The 26,547-nt window shown below is 39.1% G+C and overlaps 1 protein-coding gene across 1 annotated transcript in view; it reads right to left on the bottom strand.

The window, feature by feature from the left end:
- Thsd7b (thrombospondin type 1 domain containing 7B) overlaps nucleotides 1-26,547 on the bottom strand; it is a 902,908-nt gene that overhangs the window by 400,151 nt on the left and 476,210 nt on the right. The window contains 3 exon segments of the mRNA NM_001191669.2: nucleotides 3,178-3,293; nucleotides 11,987-12,221; nucleotides 14,115-14,306. Of these exon segments, the coding sequence (NP_001178598.1) occupies nucleotides 3,178-3,293; nucleotides 11,987-12,221; nucleotides 14,115-14,306 (543 nt within the window).

The raw sequence follows: 26,547 nt of genomic DNA, 5'->3' as shown, positions 1-26,547 counted from the left end.
CTTGTTGTCCCTCAACTTTGAAGGCCCAACCTAGAGTCATAAATACATGTGTCCTAAAGTTAGAAGTTAGTCCAGTTTGACCTCCTCCTGGAAAGCACCTGAGTTTTCAGTAGGGACAAACACCACTCAGCCCCACTGCCACCTCACTTGTGCATTTACCTGCTGGTCTGGCCCAAGTCCATGAACTCACTTTTAACTTTGAAGATGACATTTTCTTACCAAGAAATTGTTAATTAATTCCACTCTACTGAGAGTCTTGCACCCAGTGTATAGGAAAGAGCTGTGAGCTTAGGAAGAAACAACCCAGAGAAACAAATCCAGGGCTGCTGAATTCGAATCTGTCTTTAACAAGATCCTTGGGGGATATGCTTTCAATTTGAAGTTTGAAATGTATTACTCTAAAGTCCCATTCCTCAAAGTGCTCCTTGATGGACAGTCTCAAGAACAGAAAATCCACCACTTGGACCCAAACTCACACTTGAGCATCTCTTTACAATGTCAGCCTCCCACAGCACAGATGCCAGCAGTCCTGGTCACCTATCTAGTATCTACTACGTGTGAAGCAGCAGTCTAAGCTTATTCTCCTTATGACAGGTGGAATTGCTAAATTCATTTTACAAGTGAAGAAACTGAGGCAGAAGAGACTAGTACTAAGTCTGTGATCCCAAACTTGTAAACACAACCCTAGCCATGTGCCTACTGTATTAAATTCTCCCAGTCCGTGGATTTTTTTAGATGAAAGAAATTGTAAGTGAGAAGTGGTCAAAGACACACCCAGAGTGAGAGCAGGGAGTGTTCAAGGACTTGCAGACCAGGTGTTGGAATATAGGATGAGGGGTCACCTTTTAAGCTTCATACAGCTGCAAGTATCTGGCACCTTTCCACAGCTACTGGGCCCAAAGTCCTATGCATAAATCCAGCAATCTTCATTTTGTTATGCTTCCAGATGATTCAGGGGCGACAGCATTTAAGAATAACAAGTTTTAAAAGATCACTTTTACACACACACACACACACACACACACACACACACACCCAAAAAACAACAACACCCATCTCTTAGTCTTAGTGTCGTCTAATTAACTCACACTTATTCAATATCTAGTTCTAGGTATTGGGCTAAACTCAAGTCTAAATAGGAAGCTGGAGTCATCTAAACATTGAATCTTTACCCTTTCAGGCCCCTGGCTGCAAAAGTGTGAAAGGACTTATCTAGGCTTGAAGAGTTGGAGGGGAAAAAGATACTATTGGGGCTTAGAAATTATAATCACAACAATGCCTAGTATTGAAACAATGTACTGAATCTCTGGAAATTGGGAGTAAAATTTAAAGTTGCCCAAAGAACACTCATCTTACAAGGTGTGGTAATCTAACCCTGGTTAGAAAAGAACTCTTGAAAATCAAGACAAATTTTATTCCCTGCAGACTACACAAAGAACCGGTAACTGAAGTGATCCCTGTTCCCCAGGGTTCCCTGACTCAACTAAACTAACTTGGCTTCCAAAGTGACAGGTCTCTTACATGAGCTCACAGCAAGGCTGCCAGTGGAGTATTCTCTTTACCTCACTTTTTCTACTTTATAAATATTGAACAAAGGGACCATGTTAATTCCTGATGAGTCAGAAGCTAAAAGAAATAACTAACCCTCTCTCCTCATATATTCCACCATTAACTGCATTTTCCCAATAATTATTCTATATTTCTAGTAAATCTTCAAGTGAGGTTTTTCAATGCTGCCTTAACATGGATCAGAATGGAGGCTTCTGTCCCACGTCTCTCCTTGCTATGCCAAACCCTGTTTATCTGATTCATTTACTTTGGATCCTCATTTCAGAAAATAAATGATGGAGAGTTCCTGGAAGAGATTAGCATTTTTCTTCTCCCAGAGATCAGATATATAATCCTCTACTTTCCTTCTTATTCAATATATTTGTTCCAGATTCTGCCCTTGAGCAGAGCTATTTTATTAACTCTGTGGTAATGTTCAAAAGGTGAACAGCAAGATCTAAAACTGCATATGCAGGTGCCTTCTCTGTAGCATAAGACATTGAGGGCAGGAGCCAACGACTTGAGAGTTTATGTGAGGACGTCTTCAAGACCCCTTTGCCCATCGGATCTGTGGCAATGGTGGCCCTACCTTATCACTTTAATGAAGTGTTACTGGAGATGAGGCAAAGAGGGAGGAAACCCAATCAAACCATGGCTGTGACTTTCTAGGGGGAAAGAAAGTGCCCAGGGTCATACGAGTTTTTGAGCACAACTGAACAGTCCCTTTTTCCAGAGAGCTGGTCCAGCCGTAGAATAAGTCATATGTTGCACATGTAAAGCCTCATCATGATCATGAGTGGCTGTGAGATAATCGATCGTCTCAGGGCACCATGTCTAGTGCTTTTACTGTTCTTGCATTTGTTCTGTTTTCCTTCTCTTACGGTGTTAGGAGTAAAGTCTCAGGGACCAGGACTCAGGGTATGAAACTACTGGAAAAGAACAGGTTGTTAACTCTGAAGCTTAGACAAAGTCCAAACTTCAAGAACTATGATACTGTTCATTGGGAAACTGAGCAAAGTCTAGGAGAAAGACTTAGTCTGGTATGCTTAACAGAGATTTCGGTCTTAAGTGGCCTGGATAATACTCAGGCACAACCAGAAAACAACAACACCACCCCCAAATCCTATATTTCTAAAGTCTGTGCTTGTTCAAGGCTTATTGCCACATTTGCTCCTGTTCTTGTACATGGTCGTGTTAATTACCAGCTTAAGCACAGTGATTAAGCTCTATAGGTTATTAAATATATGAATCCGAGTTGAGCACGCATAGCAGCTCTAGGGTGGTAATGATGCTTCAGAAGAAATCCCATAGGAATGAATGTTTAAAGTGAGGGAGTGAAAATGACAGTCAATATATCTCACCTATTTGAAGTTCTTCAAGATACAGGTCAGTAGGTCATGTGTACTCATAGAATGCGTACCAGTGGAATCATGACATAGCATATCTGAGTGTATTTTCTTTTTCCAGGTACAGAAGTTAGAACTTCACATGCAGGGCTTTATTTTCACTCCGTTACTCATTTGGTTGTCAAGCTAACACAGATGAATGGAAAAGATGCACACATTGCACAACCTCCCACCTATTATGTAGTGGGAGATGAATCAAATGGTTAGAGAAGAAAGGACCTACCTGGCTGGCAGGGCCATGGGCATGGTCTCCACTCACTGAAAGCAGTGACAAGGCAGTCTTTCTTGCACGGGAGGAAACAAGGTCTCACAGTTTCTGGCCGTGTAGACTCTGGACATCTGTCGAGACAAAGAAACTATGTCAATATTTTGGGGAGTAGAAATAGATTGACTTAGAACTGTAGGATTTCAGGCCAAAAATGTATCTTTTATAGATACTGGAAGAAAGGCTCAAGAAGATGCTGCCCCTTATACAGGGTCATGGCCAGAGGCAGAGTTCAAGCCAACTCCTGTTCACTTTATTCAGATGCCAAAGTGTTTTTCACTACAGTAAGGAAGAAAAATGTGGTTCTCAAAATTAAGGAAAGGAAAACATCAATTGTCACATCATCGGGGGCAGTTCAAATAATAGGTGATAGTTTTCCGAATGAACAAGTAAGAAATATTTTTGGTATTTTTCAGTAAGAAATATTTCAGGATAATATGTCAGAGTATAGATGTGTTACAAAAAGAAGATGAAGGTGTAGAGAAAGGTAGGAATACACAAGAAGGAAAATCCATCAAAATTCACAGAAAATGTTGAGCTTCTCTGATCATTCAACATTTGGAATATTTAAATTGTTCCTATGTTTTTTGTAGAACATGAAGGCTGATGAGAGAGGGAACACTTGATACAGCAAACCACAGATAACATATGTGGATGTTAGCTATCATTAAGCATAGAAAGATGTGAAAACTGTTATTCCATTGAAAATTGAATTAAAGTATTCAACTGGGAATGGAATTAAATAGTCAATCACTTGGAAGAAATAAAGTTCTGATAAACAACATTTTTTTCCTTTCTTTGATTGCTTTCGAGCTTCTGAATATTGAGAGTTGAAAGACACATTTGTCTTCTAAATCAACGAGGGAGACAGAGTGGCACTTTAGCATGCATATGTGGAATTTCAGTCTATAAAGTTCACATTGAGTCTAAACATGCCATGTAGTTTAAAGGAATGATGTTAGTGTCAGAACCATGTGTGGCTTAGTGCTTTGCCTGTGTTCTCACATTTATTTCTGACATCTGTCCAGAGGAATGCTTAAGTGAAGGCAATAAAAGTAGTAAACTCTAAATTACAGGGAGACCAAGCACTTGAGAAAAACATCACTGTGGGAAAAAATATCACATAGCAAGTCTAACAATTAATAGACTTACAGTGGGAAAAGAAAGAGATAGGATTATCAGGGAGATAAGGGGCCAGTGCTTCATAATACCAAAGGATGGTAATTCAGAATAAAAATCCTCCAGGCACAACAGATGACCAACATGCTAACACTAGGATACTTCAACATTAAAGACCTATATTAGGAACTAATCATGTTAGGAACAAAGAGGAAGGGAAACAAAAATGTCATCTAAGAAGAAAGAGAATACTGCTGACACTGAACCTTAACTGATAGATCTAAACATGAAAAGCATTTTCATGATTTAAAAAACTTCAGAAGCAGTGCAGAGAATGGAAGATGCAGTCCTGTTCAGAGATGGTGTGCTCTAAAATGTTGGTCCAGGTAGGTAGGATAAAGAAGGGCTCATGCTTAAGTCTAGGCATCAAAGATGAAATAGGGAGGCAGGGGTCTGAAGCCCTTATGGAATGAATCAAGGGTTCAGAGAGTCTAAATAAAACAGCGAAGAAGGATGGCAAGTATCCATTGTCGACTTGATGAGATCTAGAATCACTATGGAAACAAATCTTTAGCCAGGCTTGAAAGGGAAATTCTAGATTAGATTAATTGACAAAGAAGACCTACCTTGAAAGTAGGCAGCAGTCTTCCATGAACTGGAAGTTCAGACTGAGTGAAAACAAGAAAATGAGTTTAAACACCAGCTTCCAACTCTCTGCTTTCTGACTGCAAGTATAATATAGTCAGTGGTCTCTAGCTATGGCCTTATGCCTTTCCTACCACAGTAGATATTGCAATCTGGAGCTATTACTCCAAGTAATCCTACTGTCCTTAAGTTGTTTTTTAAATTATTTTTGTCCCAGGGATGAGATAAATAATGAATACACTTTGGATGACCAGTTTCTGTTTCCCACATGTAGAAACCCTAATCTTTAAGGTGATAGTCCTTGAAGGTGACGCCTTTAGGACGTGAGTAGTGTATACAAATGAAGCCCTCATAAGAGGACGAGCCTTCTGACATGAGATATCTTGTTCCTTATTCCTGCTCATTTCCATGTGAAGATACAGCAAGTAATCCATCAAAAATTAAGAAGAACCCTGTTACTCTACTCTAACTGTTAGCTTGAGACTCCTACTCTCCAGGACGATGAGAAATAATGCTCTGATTTTTGGTCACTGCACTATGGCACTTTTTATTAGAGTAGTTCAAATGGACTAAGACGAATTTTCCAAAAAATATTAATCAAAAGTATAAGTATAAGTTACTGGCAGAATGTCCCATCCAGAAGGATGTCATGAAAGTCCTGGAAACAGGGTCTAAACATTATTGCTTTGATGGATACTAATTAACGGATGAATTGTAACTAATAAAACAATCACATGAATGTCTAAAGACCTTTTTATTTCAAATTAAGAGGGAAACGACAGAAAGAAAGAAAGGACTGAGAGCACATGTATATATTCGTTCATGTGAACTTGAAGGCAGAGCACAGGTAGACAAGAAACTGATAAAATACAATTACTGGCACAGAAGAGGGAGAGAAGGCTGGGTGCTCACTGCTTGCCTCTCATATTTCTATTGATGAGCTAGGTGAGTTATTAGTATGTAGCCAAGAGAAAGACAATTGAAATAGAGGTTGGGTTTATGGGAAATGGGGTGGAGAAGAGGAAATGGTTGGGGACAGAATGCATTCCACCATTGATCCTAGTGTGTTGTTCAATTCTGTGGAGTATGTGATAGAAATAAATTACAGCAAAGAATGTACATGCACACAGAAAATAATCAGTGAGTAATGAATAATAAATGAAAACTTATTAGCAGCATTGTTATTAACCATAATTAATTCAAACAAACCATTATCAAATGTATTTGCTCAATATGCAGAGCTGTAGAAGGAAGAGGTTCTTTAGAATAATATAATCTCATTGATACAATCCATTCCAGTAAGGAAAATTTATACCATACCTTAGTTGGACAATAAAAAACACTGAAATCATTTCCAAGACTTTTATTCACACTCTGAGGTCTAATAAAAATAAAGTGAATTGCCATTTATCCTAACCCCTTTGCTGTCTCTTGGGCCTCAGGGCTGGCAGCAGACTACAGTTTTGGCACTGAGAGAGTCTCTCCAGAAATGCCTGCTCCTCTACCCTCTGTCACATCTACCTATGGAAAATTCCTCTGGACATTTAAAGAATACATATGAAGTTAGTGTGATGCTGGCTTTCAAGTTTTCCATATGGAGTGCCAATACTGTGGGGACTCTGGCCACTCAAGCAGGAGTCAATGCTACTCTCTACTGGGGAAATGATGCATCCATCCTGATGACTCTGGATACTTCATTAATGAAGCAGCTCAGTGGGAGTAATGCTAGCCTTCTCCAAGGGGACATACTCTCTGTGCTCCCCTTTAGGGATCAAGAGAAACATTACCATCTTCTCCTCCCTGAGAAGGCTAGCCTTAGGCTCTCCACTGTTTTATCGACTTGGGAAGCCAAGGCCTAACTTGAAAGGGCACACACTTCCTGATCCATAAAGTCAACTATTCTCTTGCCCATGAAATTGTGTTTTCATTAATTTCTTCTTCCAGAAGGTGTTACCCTTTCCTCCAGAGCACAACTTCCTTTATTTATGAGTGTGCTGTGTAAGGCTTCACACTTGATCACATTTCCAATTTTCATAAATTTTCTACCAGAGATCCAAAACATCATCATTGTCAACCAACAGCTTTTGTGTCCTCTGCATGGGAAAAGTACAAGTTTGATTTTCTGCAACCATTTCAGTGACTGACCCACACCAAGAGTCTCGATACTGTTTATGTTGAAACATAGGTATGCAGGTTCTACAGATAATATGTGTGTCATCCCATTATCTCGTATTGTCTTGATGAGGGAATTCCGCCTTATTTATTAAAAATGCCAGGTCCTTAGCCCAGTATAAATAGCAAGTGAGTCACTTACTATTTTAGTTTACTATTGGAGCCAAAAGGGGAAAGAATTTGAGGGAATATTTTCTAAGTTCTTCAGCCATTTTCAAGTTGAAAGCACAGCCTCAAAAACCAGGAAGACATGGATTCACTGTTCTGTTAGTAGAAAAATCATGGTTTCTTGCCCTTCGGGATGATTTACTCTCTTCCTACCTGTGTATACACAACCACACTGCACTTGATACTAGGCCCATGAATTTCATTTTGGTATAGCCATTCCCTAGACATGAGCTGACAGGATCTGCACACATTGTCCTTCACTCTCATCGTATCGGTTGTAGCTCCATACCAACATGAACAGCACCAGAACGAGCTAAGAAGTCATGCCAGTTTTCACAATGCCTCTCCCATCACGGTGCATTCTTTATGCCCATCCCCCTCATCACTCATCCCACTCAGCCACAGCTATAGTCATCTCACTCAGCTGAATGGGGCAGATCTGCAGTTTCATAAACTAGCTGTTTAAACACAGCGATATTTTACTGTATCTCACACAAATGCCAGGTAATTTCACAGTAAAGGCAGGAAAAGCCTTATCAGGAACTTTGGAAGGCTTGGAACATTGTGCTTGTAATCTTTGTTGCTATTATTTTTATTTTAAATGTTACAACTGGAAAGCATTGAATAATGAGACAAACCCCAGAAATACCCATGTGAGCTATGACTTCTGTTTCGGTAGTGTGCTGGCCGGTTTTCATTTTCTGATATGATCAGGTTTATTTCTCATACAATGGTAACATTCTTACCCGCACAATCACATGCAAACAAAACTGAGACTCAGCAATGTGAGGTGAGGAACTTTGTGCCTTTTGGTTGAGTGAGTTAGGGACAAAACACATCACTTTAGCACATTCATCTCTTCTCCCTAGCCCAAGTTTTTCCTTAGGGAACTATTTTTCTTTTCTGTCTCTAACCCCCATACCATCCTAACAGAAGATCTGTCTAGGTTGACATGGGCTATGATATTAAAAAACCCATAAGTGTATATATTTTTAGAAAGGGCAAAGCAAAGCCTACTTTCTATTGCCAGTAATCTCACAGGGCATTCCACTAGGGTATTATCTTCTTATTTCATTTAATGTGATTGACCTCAAGAATTTTAATCAAGTAAATCAACTAAAGTCAATGTAGGCTGCTCATACTTACCAGGATGGTTTAGAGACATAGAATAAGGATAAAAACTTCATGGCTGGTTTTACAGCTTCATTAAAAATACCTAAAGTAATTAACACCAACAATCCCCCGACCCTCTGTGTCTGTGGGTATTATGTGAACCAGCCATCAAAGTGACTTTTGGCCTGTAGCAAAACTGGAGGTCATTTATTGAAATAATATTTTAGAGTCTCATATACAAATTTTCAAAAAGTGCATATGACTTTATAAATTATTCTACAAGCTGTTAACATCTGGTAACGTGATTTATTCTACCCACAAAACACCTTTAAACTTATACTCTAGATTCATCTCTGTTGTGATAATGATTCACTGGACCAAAAGAAACTTAGTGGAAGAAATGATCTATTAGATTCTCTCTTCCATATCCATCATTAAGGAATTTGAAGAAGGAACCATGGAGGAACATTCTTCGTTGAATCACTCACCAGTTGATGTTTAGCTAGCTGGACCATACAGCGTACGATCATCTGCTCAGGTAACAGTGCTGTCCAGAGTGGTTTGGATCCTCTACACCAACTAAGAAACCAGGCAAACCCCTACAGACATAGCCACACCCACAGGCCAATCTGATCCGGGAAAAGCATGAATTGAGGTTCCTTTCCTGAGTGACTTTATGTTTTGCCAAGCTGACAGCAATTCTAACTAGGACAGCTAAGATTTGAATGAAGGGATGTGTTCAGTCATCTTTATAATAAACTCTTACTCAAAGTAATTATGAGATATGAGAGGGCAATGTAAGCCATTTAACCTATAGACTAACTTTTCTTGTCCATGTGATATTTTAGTACGTAGCAAAAATTTACTTAGTAGATGTGTGTCTCATTCTCGTGCCCTTTTGCTAAGAAATTGGGGAAAAATTACCTTAACACCAAGTTGATTTTTCCAGCTGTAGTTAAGAACTGAAAACTTATGGAAGAGAAATCAGACTCCCAGCCTGCTATATTTTTTCTTTATAATAACAAGTAAATATTTATTACATGCCCTGGTGGAGTTACCCTATTCTTATGCCATGTCTATTCTCTGAACATAGGATGGGCCTTCTCTCTTTGCTACAAGAATCTGAGCAAGAAATAGATAGAGAGATGAAACTCTCCCAGTAGAGTTCTCGTCTTCTTCCTTATCATCACTTTCATCACTTTAAATATTTCTTGACAATTGACAAATGGGATCTCATAAAACTGCAAAGCTTCTGTAAGGCAAAGGACACTGTGGTTAGGACAAAACGGCAACCAACAGATTGGGAAAAGATCTTTACCAATCCTACAACAGATAGAGGCCTTATATCCAAAATATACAAAGAACTCAAGAAGTTAGACCACAGGGAAACAAATAACCCTATTAAAAAATGGGGCTCAGAGCTAAACAAAGAATTCACAGCTGAGGAATGCCGAATGGCGGAGAAACACCTAAAGAAATGTTCAACATCTTTAGTCATAAGGGAAATGCAAATCAAAACAACCCTGAGATTTCACCTCACACCAGTGCGATTGGCTAAGATCAAAAACTCAGGTGACAGCAGATGCTGGCGAGGATGTGGAGAAAGAGGAACACTCCTCCATTGTTGGTGGGATTGCAAACTGGTACAACCATTCTGGAAATCAGTCTGGAGGATCCTCAGAAAATTGGACATTGAACTGCCTGAGGATCCAGCTATACCTCTCTTGGGCATATACCCAAAAGATGCCCCAACATATAAAAAAGACACGTGCTCCACTATGTTCATCTCAGCCTTATTTATAATAGCCAGAAGCTGGAAAGAACCCAGATGCCCTTCAACAGAGGAATGGATACAGAAAATGTGGTACATCTACACAATGGAATATTACTCAGCTATCAAAAACAACGACTTTATGAAATTCGTAGGCAAATGGCTGGAACTGGAAAATATCATCCTGAGTGAGCTAACCCAAACACAGAAAGACATACATGGTATGCACTCACTGATAAGTGGCTAGTAGCCCAAATGCTTGAATTACCCTAAATGCCTAGGACAAATGAAACTCAAGACAGATGATCAAAATGTGAATGGTTCACTCCTTCTTTAAAAGGGGAACAAGAATACCCTTTGCAGGGAAGAGAGAGGCAAAGATTAAAACAGAGACTGAAGGAACACCCATTCAGAGTCTGCCCCACATGTGGCCCATGCATATACAGCCATCCAATTAGACAAGATGGATGAAGCAAAGAAGTGCAGACCGACAGGAGCCGGATGTAGATCGCTCCTGAGAGACACAGCCAGAATACAGCAAATACATAGGCGAATACCAGCAGCAAACCATTGAACTGAGAATAGGACCCCCGTTGAAGGAATCAGAGAAAGAACTGGAAGAGCTTGAAGGGGCTCGAGACCCCAAAAGTACAACAATGCCAAGCAACCAGAGCTTCCAGGGACTAAGCCACTACCTAAAGACTATACATGGACTGACCCTGGACTCTGACCTCATAGGTAGCAATGAATATCCTAGTAAGAGCACCAGTGGAAGGGGAAGCCCTGGGTCCTGCTAAGACTGAACCCCCAGTGAACTAGACTGTTGGGGGGAGGGGGACAATGGGGGAAGGGTGGGGAGGGGAACACCGATAAGAAAGGGGAGTGGGGAGGGGGATGTTTGCCCGGAAACTGGGAAAACGAATAACACTCGAAATGTATATAAGAAATACTCAAGTTAATAATAATAAAAAAATACTTCTTGACATGTTTTTAAAATCTGTATCCCAGCTCCCATGTCAATATAGCTCTGTTAATTTTAAAAACGTATGTCTTCATTGCAGGGGATAAAGAAAACACACAACTATATTCTACTTATGAACATAGATTAGGCAACCCAAAATTTCTATGGTAAGAGAAATTTGGGTGTCTGAACCATAGTGAGACACTGCCCTTCAAACAACAGACCCTAGCTCCAGGCTGACCTAGTCTCTGTAAGACTTAAGAGCCAAAGATTGAGGCAGTCCTAGAAAACTTGTTTGGTTTCTCAAGTTTACATCAAGTTTGAAGAGATGACTTATGTGTTCATTGACTAATACATATATTATAAGTGCACTTCTGGAGCATACTATTGAATATGCTTATCTTTGAAGTATATCTATTAAACTTAAAAGCTTGAGCAACAAGAACAACAAGGTCTGGAAAGACGACATGATGGTTAAGCGTATGAATTGCTCTTCAAGGCAACCAGGGCTTACTTCCTGGATAGAATAGCCCACAATCACTGTATCCCCAGATCAAGATCTGATGCCTCTTCTAACCTTTGTAGACATCTGCACACAAATGAGTACTCACACACATACACATTCACATGTGAGGACACTCATTCACCCATACATGTACACATAAATATAATTAAATAATAAAGGCATTTTCAAAGAACAGCACATATTCTTGTTACTCTACCACAAACTTAGGTCTGCTAGTTGTTTTATAATCATTTTCTACTAATCATACACAGAAAAACAATCATATGAACTTTCAGTAGAAGGCTGGAGGTACCTTTTGGTCATCACTTGTCCCACATGACTCTTGATACAGAAGACCTTCCGTGTCTGAATGCCAACCCCACATGTTGCTTCTCCATTCCAGCCAATGGACATATTGAGGGCAGTCACAAGAGTATTTTCAGAGCAGGATCCCCAAGCAGATGTCTCCCAGTAGAGCTGTGCACAGGAGTGATCATTGCATAGACGGTACTCTTGGAGTTCCTGACTACCAGGGCAGGGCTTTCCACCTATGAAAATGTTAGTGGAGAAAGCAAACATGAATCGCAATGCTATCATTCTTGCTTTTGTTTCTTCTGCATCTAGGAGACCTAACCTACTTGGTTCTTCTGACTCCCAGACCAGAGATTTATGCCCTGTGCCACAATCTAAGGATAGTGGTATGTTCTAGCCTTCCAATTTTATAGGCAGCAGGTCCATATTCAACCTGGTATAAAATTAATATAGTCTACTGTCCACCTATGAAGCACACATCTGTAAAGTGGACTCCAAATAAATCATCTTTTCCTTTGATATTATTATGTTTGCATAAGTTAATCAGGGAGAGAGACTAGCCCAGAACCTTGGACTGATATATGTCAAATGCACCTTATACAATGTGAAAGAGACATAAAATAGGCCATGATCTTGGAGACACATTATGTCAAACATGCACTATACATAATTCCTTTTCTTAAGGAAGATGTTTTGTTTCTCAGACTGCCATTATTTTTTAGCAAGAGAAGGCATTTAATCAGGGTTTGCTCTTATCATCATTGTGGGAAGCATACCGGATGCAGACAGCCTTGGTGTTGGAAAGGTTGAGGGTTGTACATCCTGATACTCAGGTAGCCAGAACAAAGAGTCACTAGGCCTCTTAAGTTTTTGAAACCTCAAAGCCTATTTTAAGTGACACACTTCCCCACAAAAAGCCATGACTACCCCAACAAGGCCTCATCTCCTAACCCTTCTCAAGTCAGAATGTCATTTTTAATGTACTATTCCCTGTCAAGCATTTTACTGTCATCTGAGAAATCCAGAGACATGGGTTAAAAATCTCAGAAAAGAATGCTCATCTTCAACTCTTTGCCCTGGCAAAGAGACCAGATGGACTTTCACCTTTATACCCCTGGCTAAGTCCGATAACCAAACCTCATTAGTTACCTATCCTCTTCCATTTTTATCCAGTGCAAAAAGGAGTATGTCTCTGAAGTATTGATCTTCCCCAACCCATCACTACAATGTTTTATTCAGAGGGACAAATAGCCCAGATGCATACTCTCCATTTTGTTATTTTTTAATTCTAATTAGTACTAATCTTTTCCTCCCCATTGTAGAAAAATCAAAGCTGGAATATATAAAAGCAGTTTGCACTTTAAAAATAACAAAATTCTCCCTTTACTATGACCCTGGCCCTATTTCTCATGATCACAGTACTGAAATCTTGCTTAAGATGCTGTTCACAGTGGGAGTCTCACTGTCCTGCTGCTCTAATGGAGTCAAAGACTGATGAGGCAGAGGGAGGACATGAAAGGGATAACATGTGTATCTGGGGATGGAGTCCATTGCTGGGAATCATGGGAGTCACTGTTCCTTTAATTTGTTCTGCAGTTACTATCCACATCCTCACAGCACCTTTTACCTTCCTCAAAGCTATTTTTGTGGCTTTCATGTTCCCTTCCTGGCCCTTGGCACTAGGTGTTCTGGAAAAGGAAACCAGGACACAGATCAGTCCCTTACAGATGTTACTGGCACATCTTGGTGGAAAGCCAGGTCTCTTAATTCCTGCTTTGGAACTCTTTGTATTAGATAGATCCAATTATGCTCCCAATTGTACAAGATACCTAAACCTGGATGTTTGACCATACTTTTTTCCCTTCTCTAAGAAGTAGAATGAAAGGAACAGGCAACCCATTAGACTGGGTCATATGAGAGTTTGGACTAAAGCAACCCATGTTGAGAGGTGAACCCAGCATAGACAAAATAGAGGACTTACAGAAAAGAAAGTGTGTGGAAATAAAATGGTTAATGTGCATTTAACGGATGGAGATATAGTCTAAGCCTGTTTACATGCAAGGCAAGAATGTCTCAGTTACTTATTCAATAATGAATTATACCGGTGAAGCAGTAAACCCATTACTCACCTTCTCCAGCCAAAGCTACGATAGAACGTGATCTGGTTTGTTTCCCATCTGAATTTTTATTTGAACAGGACTGGGAGCAGGATGACCATACTGTCCACTCACTCACTACACAGTCCATTCGGCAGGGGATTTCACAAGCCATCCTTTCAGGAGGAGGAGGCACTGGACAGAGACCCCCTGATACTTCTTCTCCTGTAAGGAAACAGAGATAGTCGTTGCTAAGTCATGAAAAGTGAGGCCAGCCCAAGGACCACACTGTTCCATTGCTTTCTCTATAATCCCACTTTATCTTGCTTTAACAGGTGTCCACACTGTGAAGTATAAATATGGAGATCCTGTCAGCTGTCTGTAATGTTTATGTCAAGAAAGATCTGCCAAGAAGTAATGTGAGGTTTCAAAAGCTAGATAGCACAGCCGAATTCTCATTTGTCAGGGACAATGTTGGCTTCTTCTAGAAACAATTTAGCCACGGATGACTGGAGCTAAGTACGACTGACATGTTAATGGTAGACGCATGGAGTAAGTGTTCATTCATCTTCAAAGTGGAAACCAGAGGGCTCCGAAGGTCACAAGTGGTTCTTACTATCATAATCCACATTCCAAATGAGACTTTCACCATCCTAGTTAGCTTTCCAGTGCTGTCTCACAATACTCACTACATAACGCACGTTATCACGTGATCCTGGTCTTCTTTGTGTAAAAGGAATGAATAATCTAACCACAATGGAAAAGGCTGTGGCTGAAATTACAGAATATGTTGACAAAAGTTGAAAGCCACTCTGTGGTCCTTCCTAAGGCATTTGATAATAAATAATCTGATTACCTTCCAAATAAATAATAATTGTACTTAGAACCTGAGTAAAAAACACACCAAATATCAAAAGATTACCAATTTTGCTATTGGCACATGGCCTTTACTCTCCATCTATAAATGACACTTACAGGCCTTTGATATCACACCCTGCTATGATTTTTGTAAGTTTTAAAACAAGGGAGGGTAGGGTTTAACAACGATCCGATGCTAAGACTAATGGAATCATTTCTAAGATACTTTCCATATCTCAAAAGATAACAATGGTTTCTTGAAAAATAAAACACTTCTGGGTTGTTTATCATTATGACAGATTCCTTAGATGTAATAATTTGATTTTTCTCCCTCTGTCCATTCACAGTCTCCTCATACACAGATGACGCAATGAATGAAGGCACCATTTATTATTTGAAATAACAACATAAAATGTGGAATGACAGCTATAGGATACAGACGTTTTGTCTGAGTGACTTTACAGTTTGGAATTTTCCTGTCATGATCAGTCTGACAGGAAAGTAACTGCCAAGGAGAGGAGTAATTATTGAGTAAGTCCTTGGTGAAGACAGTAGGTATATTTTGCATACATTACACATTTATTCCTCTAACCTTAGGTGAAGCTCACTGGGGTCACAGTGCTCTGTTTCAGCTCACGGATATGGAGTCTGAGGGTGAGAATGGAAAACTGGCTCATGGTCATCCAGGGAACAGTTGGGAATCACAGCTAAACCTCCCAATTCCTGAGCTTCCGTCATCCCATTAGCCATGCTATGGCTAATTCCCTGGAGATGGATACTCTTTTCTGAGGAAGTAAATAAAGCAAGCTGACAGCCAGTCTGCCTGAAGGAGAAGACAGTGTGCTGTGAATATCTGCATTCATATTTGTAAATGAGGCCAGCCTCATTGCCCTTGAGGTACAAATAAAATTTTTCAAGCATATTATGAGAAGTAATAGAGACTCCAACAGATAATCAAGCTGAAACCTCAATTCCAATCATTCTCCTTTCAGTCTCAATCTATTTTTCAGGGTGAGTCCACACAGTGTACCCTCCCACTCCGCACACGCAGAGGAAGTCATCTAGGGGCACCTCATTCCCACATGCGGAAGCCAGCAGGTCGGGGGGGGGAACAAAAAATAAACCCAACCAACCTACATCTAATCAAAATTTAATTCCCACTCTTGTGAATATGATTAGCATAATTTTAACACAAAGCATTCTAAAATAATGGTTTGCAAAGAACATTTCTGGGAATAAGACATCCTCAGAAATCTTACGAGGAAGTGGAGATGTAGACAGTGCACTGGGAAGTTAACATGGGTTAAACATGCTGTTGGAACTCACTAGTTTCACAGGATACGGGCTATGTGAGTGAACATCAGAAACTTTCAGGGAAATAAATGAGACAGTGGGTTTTTCCTCAGTCGTTCATCAATGGCCACACAGCCTCCTTTTTAAGGAATATCTCTCTACAACAAATAACATCCTTTTTACTATGCTGTAAATGAAACCCTATATCAAAGGATCATAAAATTGGATATTATTTAAGGAGTGGAAACCACGTGCAGGGAAAAAGGATAAAAACCACTGTAAGGATGCTCACAGAGTTCATGTACAAGATGCAGGTGAGCTACAGACCAGTAAAATTAAAGTGAGTCCGAAAATAAGTAGCAGAAATCTGATGCAGACAGAAAAGATGTTGGGATACACCACAGGGAACCTGTTGAAGTTAGTCAGTGTCATGATATGCTTTTAGACAAAGCAGAGATGGGCTGAGATCAATGCCAATGAGGGGAAAAGGTCTCAGGCAAGGGAAGGGGGAACCACTAAAGGCTCAGAGTCAGGAAAATAAAGTAATATGGAAGGCAGACAATGCTGACTATCCCTTGAGGCAAGAGTCACTGACAGAGTTATTGGACAGTAAGTTCTAATGGATAATGAAAACATGTAAATATGTTCTTATTTATCCTCTTTCCTTAAGCTCCCAGTTACTCCACCTTCTCATGACCCAGATTTTACCTTCTCTCTAGGCAACACACACTCACGCCTCTCATCACTGACTTTCGGTTCTCGAACATTCTCTAAAACAGAGCTGCCTCATGAACTGATATACCCATTACTGGTACAGAGCAATAGCAGTATACCGAGCAACATTTTCTTTGCAGGTTAATGCAGGTCTATGAAAAAACAGATGAGAGTAGCTTTAAGGAAACCAAACTGGTAGCCATAAGCAGTTCCTGCAAGCATTATGTGGCTTTTTGTGTAAGAAATCACACTAAAGAAAAGTTACAAAGGGCAGTCTAGTAGCAATGTGACCCAGCTAGTCAGAGGAGTGCTGGAAAGTGAATTGTAGCTACCAGCATTTACCCTCTAAGAAGACCACACTTAACATCCTTTACTTTCTGTCTTCTCATTGTAGTAATGAAATAAGAACATCATCTTTCAAGGAGAGCCCAGGGATGAAGGATTACTTAGACAACACAAATAAAAATAATAAAATAATATAACACATGACAGGCTCATAATAAGAAGGAACCCAACTAGACGCTGTTTGCAAAATGGTACATGCACACACACACACACAAACACACACACACACACACACACACATACACACACACACACACACACAGAGAGAGAGAGAGAGAGAGAGAGAGAGAGAGAGAGAGGTGCACACACTCACATACATCTGCATGCATGCATACCATCCAATAGACTAAGGGTCTAAATCTCAGCTTTTGTGTTGTAACCATGGAACATTCTACCTTTATGCTTCTTCTGGGTACACACCAACATCTATGTAGGTTCTCATGAATGAAGGAAATATTTATAATCATCAAACCCGTTTTGTTGATACAATGAACTAATAAACCCTTCAAAAATCCCACTCAAGCATCTAATCCTAAAAAACTTGACTCTGCCTAGGCTTATGTGCTTATGTCCCTATGTATGTATCAAGTCATAGATAGAGAAGCATCAAGGTTATCTTGCCTATTTTCTTTTAGATGGATCATGAGATCAACTGCCTCCAGGTATGTGCAGAAAACACAGCAACTTATGGAAGAGAAGCTGACCCATTATTGGTGATTATTCACAAACTCAGATAATTTAATATCCTAATTAAACAGATGTATGTTAAAGCAAAATTGAATTCATTTTCCCTAGAGAATACAAACTTACTTCTGGCCTTCACCAAACTCCTAGAATCAATGCAGAATGAACAAGACAAGATAGTCACTTCTGAGTGGATTTACAAATCTACTGGGATTATGAGATTCTTCTGATATCATCAGCAACAATAAAATATTCAATATGGTGAAATTATATAAAACAAACTATTTTAAGCAAATGATCTCTTATTCTTTGCATTCATAGTGGTACATAACATAAAAAATACTTTTATGGCTTCACACTTAAGGCAAGTTTCCAGTCATCTCACTGCTGTCCCTTCCCTTCACGCCCAGAAACTAAATAAATCATCGAGATCAAACACTGGCTGCTGAATATGTCAATATACTTAAAAATTGTTCTTGTCTATTTTCAGTTCGCTATCATTAAATGACACCACTGACTTACTTTATTTTTAATTATTATTTCGGTACTTGCTAAGTTGCTCAGGCTGGATTGGTTCCCTCTTTCCTCAGGTTCCTTAGTTTCTTAGAGTGCAGATATTCACAACAAAACCTGGATCCAGCATTAGATATTAAATAAGATTTTTTAATTTTTCCAGTTCCAGTATGACTAGCTAATGATAAACTTCAAATAGTTTACAGCACGCTCGTTATGGGCACCAAGCAAGAAACTATTATAAACTGAATACTGGAAGAGTTATCAGAGATTGAATTGGCCTTTTCTATCAGATGAACCCATTTAGCACATACATATGGTCTATTCAAATTCCTTTGTCATGGTTCTTATTACCTACTTTTTATAATAAACAATTAAACAACATAGCACAAAATCTTCAGTTTCCCAACATAGATTACAAACATTCAAAGCAAAAAAAGAAAAGGGAAAAACATAAAATACCCACATAAAATATGCAGTATCATTTGAAACGTAGACAGACATTTGGTTATTAAGTCAACTTTAAGCTCCTTACTCTTCCAGAAATGATGTTCACTGGCTACTTTATTGATATTTCTACTTGTATGCTACTGTACCATCTATAGAAAATATTGAAGCCATTATCAAAAACACTCCACATGTCATAAAACTTTATGACCTACTTAAATCTCAGAAAAGAATGCCAATAAATGCTGATTAAATGCTTGCCAACAGTGGAGTAAGCTATCAGCAGACATTTCAGAACAAATTAAGTGGACTACATCTGTGTTTAATTCCATATTTTAAATCTAAATGTTACCTCCCAAGAAGCAAGTAGCCTGTGGGCCACTTCTAGACCATAATCCTAATCAAATAAAGGCATACTTATATTTCAGTGCAATAAAGTAAGGAGCCAAGACTCAGGGAGAAGCGTAGCTCATTTGCAGCATTGTAATAATGCCATCACTGTGACCACAGCTTCTATTTGTTATGTTAGAAGTTCACATGTGTACCTACTTTACACACACACAGGGGGAAGAATGAAGACCCTTGACGGTGTTATGCTATTAATGATAGTAATAGTAATAATGTCAGTGTCAACAGCCATATGGACATAGCAATAGATCAAAAATTAAAGGGAGCTTATAGTGAGCTAAGCTGGCCATTCCTATAACCAGCAGTGCTGCACTGACTATCCACATTAACATTATTTGCCTAGTTTGCATTATCACTAGGCCCAAAACATAAAGATGATTAAAAACTTCATTTTTAAAAATGTGTACCTCATGTCTAAGCTAAGCCCGTAATTAGATCTGCAAGACGTCATAGGCTATGGTTTTATCCATTCTGAGGTACTGTCTCCTGGTTCTCATTATGGATCGTTTATGACTTAAAGCCACACTTATCTGTTTGTTTCTAGATGTGCATTAGCCAGCAAGGACAAACTACTGGGTATATTGTTATTGACCTGCTCCACACACAACCTGTGCCTTTCTCCTTATATTCTTTCAGCTGAAAAGCAGTCATGGGGAAGGGAGTCTGTGGAATTCATTCTTAGGTCATTGGTTATGCAATTATAGGAGAGACTTGACCTAGCAAAGGAGACTGACTTCATTACCTGGTCCATGTAGCATGGGATGGACAGGACAGTCATTTCAAAAATAGAAAAAGGAAGCTTCTGAAGAGAAAACCAATTGAGAGATAGAAGGGTAAAGCAGAGCCCACTGGGAAAATATAGGTAGTTAACAAAACAGTACAACCTATGATATAAAGGACATCACAAAAAATCATGGGAAACAGAAGGATAGAAGCATGTTCACAAATGAAAAACAATGAAACTCTAATCATTGATATGTAGAGAAGAGAGACTAAAGTAAAAAAATAAATCTAGATGATACCCCAAAAGAAATGCTAAAAAATAGTACCTCAGGAAAGGAATGAGAGTAGATGAACAAAAAATATTTTCAATGTGTTTATGAAGGTCAGAAATAGCTAAAACTTATCTCCAAGACCGACAAGATGCCCCTCTGTAACCTTTCTGCTTGAGCAAAGGACCTGTTGCTTATAATACTATCAAGACAGCAGCCAACACTACATCCAGCCCACAGTGTAATTGGCTGCTCCCACACCCCTAGACCTTAATAAAAGAAAACATATGTACACTTAGTATAGGTCAGCTCCCAGTGTATATAATACATGCATTTCAAATCACAGCAGGAGAGCAGGAGAGCTGCTCTATATGTTAAGGGCCTGCACTGCTCTTGCAGAGGAACGGAAATGTGTTCAGTTCCCAGCATCCAAAGTCAGTGACTCACCATCACGTGTAACTCTAGCTCCAGGGGAGTGTCTTATGACATTGCTGGACTCCTACTCACACACCTGCACACACCCACCTACCACTCCAATGCTATGCTTGCACACATCAATTAAAAGTAACAACAATAAATCTTCAGAGTTCACAAGAGTTCTACAAGACAGTACCTGTGCTCTGCTCAGTTAGAAGATGATAATATCTACTTTTAGTCAGGTTTAATAACTTTGCAAGGACAAATGGAAGTTCAGTAAGAGAGCTGGAGTTTGAGTTTGGAAAGCCAAGCTCTGGAGTTCATGTCTGAGTCAGGACACTCCATTATCTCCCGCGTTCGCTGTTCTGTTGTCTATGCCTTCTCTTTTCTCTCAGGACACCGGCTGTACCTGGCTTCTGGTCTCACAGGCTAAGTCTAGTAGGAGCCCATCACTGTAAGCCCTGCCACATAAAAACGTCATCAAGTTTGAATTATGACGAAAGTAGCTGCCAGAGTCTGGAAACAGACTCTAGGTCCAAGGATCAAACCATGATTGTTCTGTAACATGATGCCCTTGTGCTGAACTGTCTATTTCCTTGGATCTAGTCATACATTGTAGGAGAAAATAAGCATGGTTTGTGTGTGTGTGTGTGTGTGTGTGTGTGTGTGTGTGTGTGTGTGTGTGTTTGTGAAATGTTGACAATTTCACACTGTGACTTCATTAGGCAGAAAATAGGAACTTTTATAATATTAAGAAGTGTTTCATTGAGTTCATAGCTTCCAATGTGGTCAGAGAGAGCAGTTGCCTCTTAAGTGTCATGTAGCACCATGTGGCAAAACCAAATCTTTTTGGGGTTAGTGAAGACTTATTACAAAACCAAATTAAGCTAACCAAACAAATAAAACTCATAGCACATAGGGGTTTGGCGTTCACATCACAGATGGCAAGTGGTTACCAGTTGAACCTGTTTTTGCCACTAAACTCTCTGCTTTTGCTTTTTCCTTTAGCCAATCCTTTAGCCCCATGCTCACATTTCCTTACAGTGCATTCCACAGACACAGTGCATTCCAGCAGAAAAACACTTTCTGTCTTCTCTGTGTCTTCCCAAGGTGATTCTCTCCTGACCCAAGGAACAGCAAAATGTAGGTCATGGCCTATGCTGACCCTCTGAGACCTACAGTCTTCTTCCTTTCTTATGTGAAAGATCTAGTTCCCTGACTTACTTAACCCCCTTTTTCTATTTTATATCGAAGATAAGGGTCAGGATTCCATGTTTCTTTACTGAAAATATTAAATCACAAAAACTCTGAGGTTGAGCCTGGTGTTGTAGCGCACTCCTAAAACTCTAGCAACACAAGCAACTAAGGCAGGAGGATCTTGATTTCAAAGTCAGCAAGGGCTATAAAAGGAGTTCTAGACTATTATGGGATACAGAGTGATGTCCCATCTCAATAAAACAAAAAATACCCCACCATTTCTAAACCTAACAAATGGCTTAACCCAGGGATTATATTGTCCAAAGGGCACAGGAAAACACATGGAATGTCTCATAACTGTTTGCTGTTGAAGCCAAGTTTCTCAATATTTTTTTCTTACAACAGAATGACACAAAAGGAGGAAGAATGAAAGGGTAGATATCCATCCTCTAAACACAGGAAGTCTGTCTTTAAGAATCACTGAATCAGCAATCAGCATTGGAGGGAAGGGAAAAGTGCTGTAATTGTATTTTAATTAAAAAGTTAATTAAAATAGTGCAATATAAAAAGTATTTTATTTTACTTCTCTCTCTCTCTCTCTCTCTCTGTGTGTGTGTGTGTGTGTGTGTGTGTGTGTGTGTGTTTAAAAATTTTGAGGCATGGTCTCATGGAACCCAGGCTAGCCTCAAACTCATTATGTACCTGAAGATAGCCTTGAACTCCTGATTCTCCTCTTTCTACCTGTCAAGTTCTCAGATGGCAAATGTGTAGCATTTAAAGAGGAGGAATGACATCTGGTCAGATTGTCTTTGACACTCACCAAAACGTGACCTTGAAAACTTAAATTTGCTCAGGCCCTGAGCATGAGCAATGAATGCAGAGAGGGACTGAATGTCATCCCTAGTTATATTATCTGGGCTGGTGATAGATCAAAGGGCTAATACAAAAGAATACTTGGAAAATTGCAAACTACGATTTATATATAATGTGACTTTTTATTATGGGTGAAAATGAGAAAAATGGGCATTCCAAGTAGAAAAATGATCCAGGCCAAAGATATTCATTCCAATTTTGTCCTAGGTGGAGAAACTACCAGGAGAATTGCAATTATTTTGAAAACATGAGTAATAGCCAGTTAGCAAGCTGTGCAGAAAGGACTAGACTAGTTCCAATAAAAGGTTTCCCTTTAGGAAGCACTCAGGTTGCCTGGAATTTTTTTTTAATACTGAGAAATCGATACTTTTAAGTTAGGCCAGACAAGTCAATAGAGTAAACTGATACTATGTCAGTGATGAATAATCAGCCCTTCTGTAATTAACTTTCAGGAACATAATTAAGTGCCCATACATGGGAAATGTATCACAATTTAATTGCACAATCAAGAGGTTGTCAATTTCTCTAAATAATACCCATGGCAAAGAGCATTCCCGACCACACCATTGATTGCTTTCCTATGAATAATCTCAAAATGGGAAAATAAAGTCAAAGGGTATGAAGTTCATGAAGATCATTCCAGAATATTCATTATTTATTACCCATAACATTTTAGATTATCACTGATAAATTCACTTTTTGAGTTATATATAGATCTTACATGCTTTATAAAGAGAATCAGCTGGCACAGGTCATGGTATGAACAACTCTGTCAAAACACTTAATACATGTATGCACACAGACACACACATGTGTACACTCACACCACACACACGCGTGCACACAAACACATACACCAGCTCTACTCCCTTCCCTGTCCTAACTCTTGGCTAATTGATCACTTTTCTGTCCCTTTAGTTTTCTTTGTGCCCTGAGAATGTCACACAAATAAAATTATGCAGCCTGCATCCCCAAGGTCCTACTTCTTGTGCTTAGCCAAGTGCACATGGGTTCACCTGCTCTGCCCCCCTATCAATAATTCATCCCCCTGGCTGCTGAGTAGTGCTGGTTGCTTTATGGATGTAGCATATTTTGTTTACCCACTTCCCTGCTGAAAGGCGTTTGGGTTATAGTCTGGTTTCCATGAGTATTCACTGCTGAACAGGTTGCATGAATATGAATTTTTATATCCCATGGGTAAACAATTAAGGAGGGGAAATGCTGAGTATTGGTTCATAAGGGATTGACAAACTGTTTCAAAGCCTTGTGACATTTTGCATGGTAAAGAAGAGGTGGGCAGAAGGTCTAGTTGTTCTTTGCCAACAGCAGCACTTGCTGTATGACCTGATACTTTGTTGTTCTTTTTTATTTCCTTCTTAGGGGCACAGTGATAGCATACCACACTGTAATTCTAACCTGACTTCTCTAACGGCTTATGACTTTAGACATCTTTTCATGTGTTCCCCTTCTATCAGAACCTCTTGGATGGTGGAGTACCTTTGCAATCTGAGTCACAGTTTTAATTGTTTTATACCATTTTGTTATGGAAGTGCTCCATATATTCAAGATACACATCCATTGTTAAATATGATTTGCAAATATATTCTCAGTCTGTGGTATTTCTTTTCATTACTTAACTCTATCTATCTATCTATCTATCTATCTATCTATCTATCTATCTATCAATCTATCTGTCTATAACAGATATGGATGTGTGTATGTGTATGTTTGTAGAGGAAGACTTCATAAGTGTTATATCATGTGTATGTTCATATATACAAATGTCTGAACACATAAGGGTTTATGTGAATGTGATGGCCAATGGAATTGGCCTCTGCCTTGATCACTCTAAACAGTGATTTTTGAATCAGGATCTCTTGTTGAACCTAGAGACCCCTCACTTTGAGAAAACAGATAACAAAATAACTCTATGGATCCTTCTGTCACAGTATTCTCAGTGCTAATATCATAGGTGTGTGCCATCAAGCCCAGAGTTGTATGTAGCTTCTGGGATCTGAATTCATGTTTACAAGGCAAGAACTTTAATAATTAAGACATCTTTTAAGACCACTGCAAAATATGGAGACTTTTCAGCTAAAAAAATAATTGAAATGTACATATTAGGAGTTAGAATTTAATAATCTTATATGAAAATTAATCTCTATATTGTTTGGGTAAACAACTAACACTGATATTTACATGTGTTATTAAAGCCTGATTCTTCCACAGCAAAAAAATAAACAACTAAGGATCCAGAATCATAGTTGTTATAGCAAGAGCATGTAGTCAAACTGTTTTTGTTTTTATTGGCATTGTGTAGTGTTCTTTTAATATAGCATACTGTGCCTATATAAAAGACTTGTCTTCTGACACCAGACTTGTACAAGGCCAGTTACATAGTAGGTCTCCATGAATTCTGGTACAGTAAATAGGTAGTAACAGGAAATATATTGATCTATTTCTAGTGTTCTTAAAGTATTGTGTTCATCTCAGCCCCCCTTCAGGTCAACATTGTAACTCAAGTCACCTGACAGGCAATACACTGCAGTGACTCTAGAGTCAGATTCTCTGACATCGAGTCCCTCCTCCCCCATTTATTTGCTGATTCCATTTAACTTCTCTGTGACTCAGCCTTCTTATCTTTCCATGAAGACAGGTTTTGCAGAAAGACTGAGGCATAAGAACGTATTTCATATTCTTATACTCTTCGGTTACAATAAGAATCCAATAATTTGAGATAAACACACACACACATGCTAAGATGGTAGCTTGTTACAACATAATAATAAATAATATGAAATAAAACCCATTAGTAACTTATTGAAATAGCGGAATGTTTTTATTCAATCCATTTACATTGCTAGGCCTCCAGAAAGCTTGACTTTGAATAGAGTACATGAAGAGAAAGATAAGGTTGTCCTTTATGAACTGTTAGAATTGGGGGAGGCATGGGTAAATCTCATGCTTACTGCAGGCCTACCATCTCAGCAATCATAGTATTTACAGATCTGCATTTGTATACCACACACTTAAGAATCTATAATGAATGTGCACAGTTCATTAGCTTCTAAGAGTTCTTCCTTAAAGAACATCACAATAGAGTATACATAAGCCAGCCAGTTTCCCAATTTCAATGACTTTATAATTATTGGATAGTAATGTTTTCTGTTCCCCTTTCAAAAGTGTTCTTGATATTTTTCCTATATTTAAACCCCCAGCTATTAAATAGCTCCTATTCAGTTTTGCAGAACATGACAGGGAACTCACTCACTGCCAAGGAATTACAGCAGAAACTATGGAGGAATACCACTTTTTGGCTTCTTACAGATTCATGCCTAGCTAGCTTACTTACACCGCACAGAACAACCTGCCCAAGGAATAGAGCCACCCATAGTGGACTGGGATCTTCTGAATCTATTCACAATCAAGACATTCTTCTACACATTGTTTGTAGGGCAATCTGGTCTTACCCAGTTGAGAATTCTCCTATATCAGGTATGTTAGCTTTGCCAGTTTGCCAGTTAATGATAAGCAGGATGGTAATTCTCTCATAAAAAAATGTTGGGAATTAATGAAAACCTTAAAATAATGAGAGCACAGTGCATTTTCCAGTCTGCTTCATAAGATTATATCAGATACAGATCATAATATCACAAAATGGAGCACACATACATGCGTTAACATTCAGCTTGTTCCATTCTTTGTAAGAACTCAGGTTCAAACAG

This window comes from Rattus norvegicus, chromosome 13, assembly GCF_021556685.1.
Source record: "Rattus norvegicus strain SHRSP/BbbUtx chromosome 13, alternate assembly SHRSP_T2T, whole genome shotgun sequence".
Lineage (NCBI taxonomy): Eukaryota > Metazoa > Chordata > Mammalia > Rodentia > Muridae > Rattus > Rattus norvegicus.
This window is presented reverse-complemented; position numbering and strand designations above follow the sequence as displayed.